Genomic DNA, 12,096 nt, shown 5'->3' with positions numbered 1-12,096 from the left:
CATTCGTCCCTGTAAAAAACAAAAACATGTCCATTCTAGTCGGTTCCCCTGGGGGCCCTTACGTTGCAGGGGGTGGGGGTGGTTTAGGGGGTGGGACTAGTCATTATCTGGACCATCCTCAGGGCCAGCTGGGAAAGACAGACCTGGCAGCTGGAGTTGCAAGGCAAGAGGTGAAGGGAAAGAATGTGATCTGTTTATGGCAGTGGGAGGCAGTTTCAGAGGAGACTGAGGGAAAGCCCAGAGAAGGTGGGGGGAGCCTATAGATGTCCTCTCCCAGGCACCAATAGAAAAGCAAAATAAAATCAAGAAATCTAGATAAACTGTCTTTGCTGTCAAGGCCCAGCATTTGACTAGACATGATATGGGGCAAAATGGATGTTTTAGGGAGCGCTCAGAAACAATGACTTCAATGGAGAAGCGTCCTGCCCTCACTTTAGATAGCACCACTGAGTACCACTATACCAAGAAACACCCAAAGGTTGGGGGCTGTAATTTCTCTTTGTGGCTAATTAGCTTCTTTTCTTGTTAGTCACTTAATGTCTACTTCCAAAATATAGTCTGAACAGAGAAAAATCTGCATTCCTACTGAGTTAATTCTATAACAGCAAATATACTGTACCTCAGGTACATTTTTCTTAAATTCCCGGCGGAGTTCAATTAAATGTTTATGAGAATGTTCACTCTCCTCCTGCCGTGCAGACAGCTCGGAAGCGACGGAATTAAGCTCCTTCTGAAACAATAAAAAAAAAAAAAAAAGAAAAAAAAAAGAAAGAGAGAGAGAGAAAAGAAAAAGATTTTTTCCCCTTCCTCTTCCTTTTTAATCATCATACAAAACAGCATTCAGAACAAGTTTTCTTAACTTACAAAGCTGAGAGAAGACAGGATATTGACTCCTGGCACAAATGAATAATTTACAAAACTGGGGATGCAACTGAAAAAAATCCAGGACAGCTTTTTTTGCTCCTCAGAAGATCAATAATTTCCCATAAAGTTGGGTGGAGTTGTTTTTTCAATCTCTCCCCCAACCCTCTGCCCCACCTCTTAAATTTCCAAAGGAGTGATGGCATAAGCTTGTCAGTAACTGTAGAAAACATCTCCAAACCGTGTCAAAATAGTAAAGTGCGGCATATTGTATGGGCATATTATAGTGTAAGAAAGTGCTGTCGACAGCTTTCATATATCAGAGGTGGGAACTGTTCCAACTATGACTTACTTACACTTAAGGGTTCATAAATACGCCTTTTAAGATATAGATGGCTTTTTAATTTCAGTAGATTTTGGAAAAATGAAGGTGCCAATAAGAAGCAAGCTGACCTTTTGTGTATCCTGCAGTAAATCATTTAGGGTTCACTTCAAGTATAAGAAATATTTCACCAAAGGCTCCTGGATTCAGAAGAAATGGATTGGAAGGTGCTTTGCCTGCTTATGTGCAATGAAGGCCCAGACCAGGTTTTTACAGGACACACCGTTGAGGGGAAGAAAGAGAGTGCGGTACTGGGGGAGGCACATACATCACAGACAGTGTCTGCTGGTCGTACATGTATATTTGATCACCCCTCTCTCAGCTTTCTTTGCTTTAATGGTAGTAGTCTCACAGGGGGAGTACAATTCACCATGAGTTGTCATGGGTTTCATTTGCATAATTCAAGAAATGCTCTGTTTATGTGGTCTGCTGCTTTCTTGCACCATCCTGAGATGGGCTTTTTTTCTGGACCATAACTCGAGAAGCATTTCTGTATATATCACCCGATTATATTTGCAGCAATCAAGCCCCATAATTTCCTAAATCCGGTGATGCAATAAATTTCTGCAATCAGATTTATTAAAAACACACACGCAGATGCAAGAGTGTATTTCTAGGGTGAACTCTTTAATCTAACATATGTATGATGAGGCCCGGCACCGTGTTGAAAGACCCCATTTGTCATCGCTAATACGCATTCATCTTGCACACACAATGAAACACTTTTACCATTAGATAATGAAATAAAAGTACTATTAACCCGCTGCAAATCCTTTTCCCTGTAAGAGACGAAATGCATGGTAATTGTCTTATATCATGTCTGAGTCGGTAAATCTGCTCTATAGCAGTTCACCATAGCACCATAAACCTCATACCCATCAGAGGCTGGAGAGCCTACCCTAAGCCCAGCATAAGTGTTTCTGCCTATGGTGCCTTAGGGAGAAATTGGCAAGGGATTTTCTACTTCTGGAGAAATGTCTAACCTCTTTGGAGAGCCATGGGACTAGGAGAGAAGGTCAAGGAAAAAAAGCAGTGATTAAAATAGAGGGGCAAGGGAATCAGAAACGTGGTGCTCTCCAAGGTGCTGAAGTCACTTCTTTGCCACAGCACTAGGTACACTAACTCAAAGGTGCAGGGTCTTCCTGTACAAATGCTCCATGGAATTTTAAGCTAGGTGAGGAAGAAGGTATCATTAGAGAGGACAGACAGAAACAGAAACAGTTTCTGACAGTCCATCAAAGTGACAGAAGAAAAAAGGGAGACTTCTGATTTATCATAATATAAAAATAATCATAGTTTCCAGCAAAGAAGCTACAATCAACCTCAACCAAAATATTGAGTGGCTAGAAAGAGGTCTGCAGCAAAAGGAATGATCAAAGGTAGATAACACCAGACCAGGTGGTGCAGCCAGTTGGACAGAACCTCACTTGGCAGGAGAGAAGAACTGGAGTGTCATGGTCAATGTGAGTTGTGATAGAATGCTCACAGTTTTCCTAAGTTTTTTTCATCAGTCTTGAAGATAAAGATGTGATTTTTACATTGCTGCAGAATAAGCAGAACTGGGACTTGGGTTGACATCACTTGGTTTTGGATTATCATGTATCTGACATTATGTTCTAATCTCTGGGACACTGCCCCTCTCCATACCACAGCAACCAATATCTCTGGCTGGTGCTGGATCTGGACCTGGACTCCTCAGTTAAAACATCAAACCCAGGCTCTGAGGGGAAATTTCACAGTAGGGTAAGTCCAACGACTTGATGTGCATACCAGACAATTATGCTGTGTGCCTGCACTGGGTCCCTTCACAAGAACCTCCCAGGGTGCTGGTGGTTATAAATCTGTCTACTGCATTCATGTTGCCAACACAGCAGAGTTGACACCAGGCCAGGGAATATTAACAGACTCCCAGCCCCAGGCCTAACATAAGCCCAGCTCATGGTGTCTTTCTTTCCTGTTGAGCCCTAGAAGAGCAAACAGTGTCCATGTTCCTCTCAACTTTGCCTACTTCTAATGCTCATCCTTCAACCCTGATTCCTGCCACATTTCTACGGTAAACTCACTAATAACAACATCATCAATAACAATAATACTACATAATAATCATAATTACCATTCATTGGGTGCTTACATGTATCAGGCACCATGCTGAGCTCCTTACATACATCATCTTATGAAATAAGCACTTAAATGTGTCTGTTAGGTGATGCAAGAAGGGACTGAGAAACAAATTACAGTCAGTTTTAATAATTCAGGCATGGATTAACCTCTTAGTGGATAATAAAGGCAAAATTGTAATGCCTAGCACTTCATAGGACTTCTGCTCCACTTTCCCACTAGCTAGGGAATATTTAGGGAGCTTGTTTTAAATGCTATAATTATATAAACCATCAAGCATAGTACCAAGTGATCAATAAATGTTGGCTGATATTATTCTGCTATTTAGATAAACTAAGTGCTCAGAAAACATCTAACTAAATCAGTGATTCTAAGAGTTCTGGATTTTACAGGTCAATAAAAATATCACCAAAAAAAGGAGAGAAGGCGAGCAACACAGTATGGCCAAGTTTTACTGCATCAAAGAGAAACATTAAAAACCACTCCCTTTCACCCTAAAAGATAGGGTATTTGAACATTAACAAAGCAAAAAAGGCGACAATAGAATCAACACGTCTTTAAAATACATGTGAGATGCCTGGGTGGCTTAGTCAATTGGGCATCCGACTTTTGATCTCAGCTCAGGTCTTGATCTCAGATTTAAGAGTTCAGGTTCAGTGTTGGGTTCCATACTAGGTGTGGAGCCTACTTTAAATAAATAAATAAATAAATAAATAAATAAATAAATAAATAAATAAATAAAGTAAAAACACTTAAAAAAGCTCCCAGAACTATATCTATTTTGAAGCAACGAAAAAAACTCTCACAAACATAAACCAGCACTGGTCTGAAGCTGAGTTTTAGAAATGAGTGTCTGAGCCACTACACACATGCATAGCTAGCAGGGCCTCTCCTTTGATGATCAAGCAGAACTCAGTTCCTCTCCCACCCTGGCCCTCAGCCCCCAGCCCTAGGGGAGCCATGATTAACACAGCCCCAGACTTTGGACCAGGCCCAGGCCGGGAGGAGACTCATCTGATTAACCTGCCATCAGCAGCAGACAGACAGCCCGGAGCCCGGCGCAGACCATTCAAATAATGATCATCATAAACAGCCCATTTGCAACTAAAAAGAAATAATTTTAATGAGCTTGAAGCAGATGATGGATGCAGCTGAGGCTCAGGCCAATGCACAGAGAAAAGGAAGCTGGGATTGAGCTGCACCCAGGACCAGGAGCAGCAGGAAGAATCTGGGGTGGGGTGGAAGGTCTCTTCTGGGGAAGATGGGATCTACAGCCCTGCTGCTTCCCCACCTTAAATGCCAACTGCCCAGGGAATGCCCCTAACTCTGAGAGGGTATGCTGTTAGTGTGTGGGGCAATCTTGAGACCTAGGATCTCCAAAGCACTCAGAGTCTCGGCATCTATGAACCAGAAGGAAACTGTGGGGTTGTCCAGTCCATCATGTCCAAACTTCAACCACACATACCCCTCTGGCATGCATTTTGCCATATGGATAGTCCACATGAATTACTATTTAACATTTATTTTTAATTGGACTCTTATTTCTATCTTTTTAATTGAGACATGTTTAAGTTCAATTTTAAGACTGAATTTTTACACCTTTGCAACCATTGCCCAGATCAAGATATAGAGTTCATATTCCTAGCACTTTAGAAGGCTCCCTTGTACCTCTTTGTGAGTACATCCTAAATAAAGGTAGCCATTATTCTGACCCTAGCATCGCAGATTGTTTGCCTATTCTTGACCTTCATAATGACTCCCCCTTATTTTTAATCTAAATAAGTACATTTTTAAAGCAAACTTTTTTATCATTAGAGAATCCTAGGTCATAAACAGATGGCAGCCATTGAAATAAACTACAATGAAAACAAAGCCTTGCTGTTTGTCTTTGTTATAAAAGGAGGTCAGTTACCAAGTGCTGGAGAGGTGTTAAAGGTAGGGTTAGCATCATGCAGACTTTCCTCTTATTAGAAGGAGAAGAAATGGAAGGGTACTGAAAAGGAATAAGTATTCCTCCTGGCATGAGTTGATCCCTCTAAAGCCAGGTCAATTAGCTGCTTACAATCATCTCATGTCCATTGGTCAATGTCCCACACTTCAACAAAAATTAGCTCAATTTTATTCTGCCATTTTAAAGATGAGGAAACTGAAACACAGTCTAGACTGCTGAAGTTACACAACTGTTTAAGAGGTTGGATTTCCTGAGGGAGAAAGGTGGTTTTAGGTGGGGAGGAAAACTTGTTTATCTCCAGGGAGGCAGGCTGAACATTCTCAGTTAAACCGTGTCTCCCAAGCTGAAGGGAAAGAGAATCTTACAAGAATACTTGCTTTTGAAATTTAACACCCGATCCTAAAGTGTCAACTACGTATAAAACTTTGGGCTACATGCTATGTTCTCACAGGAGGAAAAACATCAGACACAACCTGAGTTGTGTTACATGTATGTCGGTCCCCATCATATTTTCATACTCTTCTCAGCTCCCAAGACAACCCCACACTCATACATGTCCCCCAAAAGCCAACTCCAAAAAGACATCTTCTAAAAAGAATGCAGTTATTGTTGGGGTTTGGGGACTAAGGAAGTGAGGACCTTAGGTATTACTGGGTCCCTGTCAGATGGTCCCTCTCATCTTCCTTTCTCCTCCTTTCCTTCCCAGCCAGACTAGATTCCTTGAGGTTTCCAAATGCACCAGCGTCTCCCAACTGTATGGCTCCAGACTTCATTCCCTCAGTCCAGATGATTCCATTCTTTCTTTGTAACTGATCTTACTCATCCTTTTGTCTCAGCTTCAATGTCCCCTCTTCCAGAAAGGCTTCATAGACCCTCCCTTCCAAGTCCAGGCATCTCCTTTGTGTTCCTCCTAATCCTTTCTGATATTTGTCCTATCAGAAAATGTATGATAAAACAATATCAGATTTTATTTTTTAAAGCTCTAGAACCTTGTCTTCAAATGAAATCTTACACAGACAGAAGTTCCCTATAGAAAACAAGAGCTCATAGCTAATGTTTCTGAGTTCCTATTAGTATATTTATGCTAATATCATGGAGTATACTAAGTACTGTTATATACATTATCTCCTATAAGGATATGTGGCTGAAGTGATGGTTGAGATTCCAGGCGAGGCATGGAAAACCAGTATGAGCAGTGGTTATGACTTCTTCTTCTTTTTTTTTTTTTTTTGGTAGTTTTATGGTTTTATTAACACAAATATGACACGCACATAAGCTGTTTATTCATTTTCTTCGCTACGCAGCCTGGCATTGGGATTGGTGACTCTGATGGCCAGCTGGGCTGCTCTTTCCACAATGGCTTTGAGGTTCTTGGAGGATACATTGTGAGCAATCTCTGCACAGTAAGATTTGTTGCACATCAGCAGCACTTCAAGCTCCTTGACGTTGTGGACTAGGAACTTCTGGAAGCCACTGGGCAGCATGTGCTTTGTTTTCTTGTTGCTCCCGTAACCAATGTTGGGCATCAAGATTTGGCCCTGAATCTTCTGCGTACCCTATTGTCAATGCCTCTGGGTTTCCGCCAGTTGTGCTTAATTTTGACATATCGGTCTGACTGGTGCCGGATGAACTTCTTGGTCCTCTTTTTAACGATCTTGGGCTTCACCAGAGGTCTGAGGGCAGCCATGATGCCCAGCGATCGATGGCTGCCACCTCCGCAGGCGGCGCCGAGGAAGAGAGGGGCGGTTATGACTTCTAATATAGTCACCAACTCCCCCAAACACACACATGGAACTCTGCTTTCTTTTTACTGTAGACAGATCTAACCAGAGATGTTGTGCCCTCATCCATCTACTCACCTGTCCATCCATCCATCCATATTTCCAGTGTGCCAGACATTAGATAAGGGGGAGGGCAACAATGAGTTAGATATAATCTGTATCCTTTCAGAGTTCATAAACCAAAGTAGACAAGCTAGGGCATAAATAATTATGGTAAAAGGGGACATAGGCCAACTTGTTGAGACATCATCTCCAGTGTGTGCTTAGAGGAATGAAACCCTAATATATCTTCTGTATTGCCTCTGAGGGGGTATGGAAAAGGAAGGGGCAAGGGAGGGGTAGAGTTTTACCTACCTCTTCTAATGAAATCACTGTGTGGTTCCAACTTGGGCAGGGGCTGCCAGTACCCAGTAAGGTGTAAACTATGATGGAAACCCTGTATCCCACATCCATCCAATCACCCATCCATTTATCCACTCATCCATATGTAATCCATCTAATTAATCATCCATCCATCTAGCCATCCATCCACCCCCATCTATCCAACTAATTACTAGAGCCACAATTCTGTGCGAAGTACAGTGCCAGGTACTGGTATACAAAAATCACCAAACACAGTCTCTGTTCTTGAAGAGTTCACAGTGTAGTGGAGAAGACAGGTTGGTTCCAACACTGTGTGCCTAAATATGATAAAAGAAGTATAAAGAAAGTACAATGGGAACACAGAGAGCAAGGTGACTTCCTGTGACTGGGGGGAAGGGTCACCAAGATGAGAACATTTGACCTGGGTCCAGAAGGATATGTGTGTCAGACAGAAGCTAAGCATCCCAGGCAGATTGATCCCAGTTAACAAATTATTACAATAACCCCCTAACTGGTCTCCCTGATCCTGTGTTTAGTTTTATTCTCCTTAACATGTGTCATATCAAATACACTATGTACTTCACTTACTTATTTTATTTGTGACAATGAAAACTCCATGATAACAAGACAGATTTTATGGTCCTTTCTTCCATATTATATATTCCCTGCCTAGAAAAGTTCCTGATACATAGCATGCACTCTAGAAATGTTTGTTGGTGAAATGAATGAATGACTGACTGACTGAATGAATGAATGAAAGAATGCTAGGTATCAGAAGCTCTGAAAGAGCCTGGTTTGTCTGGGAAACAATGATATAATTTAGAGCCCACAGACCTGCATCCAAACTCTGGCTTTGAATTCACTAGTGGTGTAACCTTGGACAAGACTCAACCTTAACTTCTATGTCTGTAAAATGGGAATAAAAATTTGTACCCATAGGGTTATTATAAAGATCCCTTGAGAACCAGATTCCAAGTAGGTAAAGTAATTGGCACAATGTCTAGGATCTTCACTGTTCACACTCTCCAATGGAATGTCAGTTCCTTAAGCTAAGGGTTTTGCCTATCTTGTTCACTGCTGCAGCTGGGGGTTCTAGCTCAGTGCCAGGTGCATAGTAGGCACTCAATCAACATTTGTGAATGAATGACTCTTAGCAGATAGAAGCATGAGAAGTCCTTTGTAGCAGAAGCAAGGTGGGACCCTCTCTGTGCACGCCAAAGGTCTCATTCTGCATCTTCAGTCCATGGAGCCATTCAAGGCTTGACCATCAGAGTCTCGGGCAAACACTAAGGAGAAGGGTTTCACGAGATGCCATGGGGCATGGTGGGAGTGGCACCTGCAGAGGGGCCCCTGAAGCCAGCTCCAGGAGGAGGCTGCAGGATGACCTGGGATGGAGGGCCCATGCCAGCCTGCCATGAACAAGATGGATGGCTCCGCAGCCCGCCGAGATGAATAACTGAGCTGCAGCTGAGAGACAGCCTGGTTACCAGAGCCATCCATCACTCTCCATGCCGTATGTAAATTTCAGATGCCAAGATGTATCGGGCCAATTATCTGAGGCAGGAGCAAGGGGTGGTGCTAAGAGAAAAAGTTACCTGCCAAGCTAGCTTTACTACATTCCATCAGCTGGGCTGGGGTGACAGACAGTTCACATTCGGGTCAAAGAGCCCATTAAGGGGAATGTGGCCAAACCTCGAGGCCTGGGTGTATGGGTGAGGTTGCCAACACTTCTTAGCAAACTCCCAGTGCAGTGTTAACAATAATATGATAACTGCCCCATAGAGGGCTTACTATACATATACTAGCTCCATGCTAACTGGCACACAAAAGTTCATTTAAATTCTTCCAACAGTGCTTGCACGCAGCAGATTCTCTAGAAACATCTGTTGGGGAGCAAACGAATGGTCTGTGATGCAGGTGTCATTTTACACATAGTACCTGCAGAGAGACAAAGCCACTCACTCATCCAAGGTCATATGGCTGGGAAGTGGCATCATGGGGACTTGAACTTATGTCTTTCTGGATTCTTTCCTCCAGATGCTGACATGGCAAACTTTCTCTGACCTGTCTGTCCTCAACAAGGACTCATGTGACTTGAAGACCAGGAGCATGGCTGGGCCTAATCATTCTGTCTGTCCATCTGTTTGTCCTTCGATCTATCGATCCATCCATCCACTTACACTCAACTGTTATTTAAGCACCTACAATGTTGCCTGGAACAAACCAGACCCAGATCCTGCCCTCACAGAGCCACAGGTCACGGGTCACAAAGGCAACACAATTACAACTGTAGTCCATCAGGCCCTCTTAGCAGGCCTCACAGCTCTGGCTTCCAGAAAATCCAGGTGGTAATTCGCTTCTCATTGGAGGCAGGCCAAGAACTGACATTTGGCAGGCAGTGTGGGTTCAAGTTCGGATGTTCTTGCTTACTACCTCTGAGAGCTTGGGCAGACCACTGGCTTCTCTGCTGCTAAGCTTCACTGCTGTTAAATGGACTCACAGCATCCACTCCCTCTTGGTGGTAGAGGCAGGATGAGAGGCTTGTGGTTGGCACAGGCTCCAGGCTGCAGGAAGTGCCTGGAAGGGCTGGGTGCTCAAGGGCCTAGGGTGTTGCTTGAGCTGGAGCCAATGCCAATGCTAAGGCCTCAAGGGAATGGCAACTTTCCATGCCCTGATGCTGGGCTGAGGCCCAGAGCTGGGGTGGGGACACTGTTTTCATCAGCAAATTCTGTCAGCTGGATCTAACCATTTCTCTTTTTCTCTACTGTTATCGCCTGCCTGGGTGACTGTAGGAGCCTCCTTACTGGGCTCCCTGTCACCCTCATTCCCTTCCCCATCTAGAAGTCACAGGGTTGCTGCTAAACTTGTATATCCTGTTTCTCCTCTGCTCAAAACTCTTCCATGCTCGCACTGACTGGGAGCCAAGACCAAAGCACTCACCGCAACATCACAGCTTCACGTGATTCATCTCTAGCCTCACTTCCTTCTATTTCTGTTTTGCTCACTCTCCTCCAGCCACATGGGGCCCTTGCTGACTCCTGAACACATCAAGCACATTCCTGCCAGAGGGTCTTTGTACTGGCTGTTCCTTCTGCCCAAAATGCTGGGTTTTTGTTTGTTTGTTTGTTTGTTTGTTTCAGAATTCCACATGGATCTTTCCTTTGCCTCCTTTAGTCTGGGCTCTTACATCACCTTCTCACAGGGGCCTGATTCACTATCCTATTCAAAATAACAAGCACCTCCTTCCTACTTCACCAGTCCCTCTTTCTGCTTACTTTTCTCCAAGTCACTTGTTATCAGCACATTTATGAGGGTGCTTCTCTTATTTGTTTACCATCTGTTTCCACTGCCCACCCCCCTCCAATGTCAGATCCAGAAGGACACAAACTTTGTCTGTTTGGGTCACTGATGTATCCCCAATGCTCGGCTTATAGTAAGTGCTCAATACTGTTGAGTAAATGAATGTATAAATAAATGAGCAAATGAAAGGTGGGATGGCCAACGCTGGGCCCCAATCTCCTTCCCCCTGTACTTGCCCCCACTCGGTGCTTCGCCCCACCTTCAGGGCTCCATCATAGCCCTAAACATCAGGCAGGAAAACAAGCCAGCTCTTGCAGCAGGCAGGACCTGGAGGTGGCTGTCCTTAAGAGAGGATGCCAATCAAACACCTAATTATCTCGCCACGAACTGGGAGCCACATCCGATCACTTCCTCCTGCCCTTGATTGCTGCTTTATATTCCGGAGTTCTCAGAATGCAAAACCTCACAGCACCAGGAAAATAAAGTAGTCCTCACTCTGGCGGGTGTCAGGTGAGGAGCCAGGGGTCCCTGGTGTTCCTCTCTTAGGGCCAACACATCTGGTCCAGCTGGGCGAGTTGGTCAGGCAGCTGCCCTCTGTGTGCTTCACCCACCTCTGTTAAGAAGGGGGAATCAGGGGATCCCTGGGTGGCGCAGTGGTTTGGTGCCTGCCTTTGGCCCAGGGCGCGATCCTGGAGATCCGGGATTGAATCCCACGTCGGGCTCCCTGTGCATGGAGCCTGCTTCTCCCTCTGCCTATGTCTCTGCCTCTCTCTCTCTCTCTGTGTGACTATCATAAATAAATAAAAATTAAAAAAAAAAAAAGAAGGGGGAATCATATCAAGTAATCATTCATTCATTCACTCATTCATTTAATCAAAGGTTCACTGAGCACCTACTAAATGCCAGGCACTTCCTAGGGGCCACAGTGGTGATTATTCATCACATCACAGGAACTAAGTGCTTATTATATGGTGTTGCTTTTCATGTCTTGGTTCATCTCATCTCTGACAGCTGGGGAAAACAAGTCTTAAAGAGATGATGTCACTCATCATCAGGCACAGTCAGGCAAAAGCAATGCTGGGCCTTAAATCTGAAACTCTCTTCTCCAAACCAGGGCACTACTTCTAAAGTCTGTACCATTTTCAATATCTTTTCTTAAATTCATTTTTCTGAGCAGCCTATCCTTTGAAGTGGGGGTGGACTGGGTGTGTAAGAAAGTCTCTCTCTCTCTCCTTTTTACGCACCAGTCCATCTCAGAAAGCTGTGGAAAAATTCACTGATGTACAGGGCTAAGGTGATGACTGGTGTACAACCCAGGTGGAGAAGGAAGTATTGATAGA

At 43.9% G+C, this 12,096-nt stretch overlaps 1 protein-coding gene and 1 pseudogene across 15 annotated transcripts in view; both read right to left on the bottom strand.

Annotated features, from left to right (window-relative positions):
- The window catches only part of CUX2 (cut like homeobox 2), a 285,094-nt gene that overhangs the window by 102,846 nt on the left and 170,152 nt on the right, over positions 1 to 12,096 (bottom strand). For all 15 annotated transcript variants that reach the window (XR_005379159.1, XM_038575085.1, XM_038575075.1 and 12 more), the window contains one exon: positions 620 to 730. Coding sequence is in view for 6 of the 15 variants with exons in the window: in XM_038575075.1 (XP_038431003.1) it covers positions 620 to 730 (111 nt within the window). In the remaining 9 variants the exon portion in view is untranslated. The remainder of the gene's footprint in view (positions 1 to 619; positions 731 to 12,096) is intronic.
- Positions 6,545 to 7,071, bottom strand: LOC106557829 (annotated as a pseudogene).

This window comes from Canis lupus, chromosome 26, assembly GCF_011100685.1.
Source record: "Canis lupus familiaris isolate Mischka breed German Shepherd chromosome 26, alternate assembly UU_Cfam_GSD_1.0, whole genome shotgun sequence".
Taxonomy (NCBI): domain Eukaryota; kingdom Metazoa; phylum Chordata; class Mammalia; order Carnivora; family Canidae; genus Canis; species Canis lupus.
The sequence above is the reverse complement of the archived record's forward strand: the minus strand, read 5'-3'. Positions and strand labels throughout refer to the sequence as shown.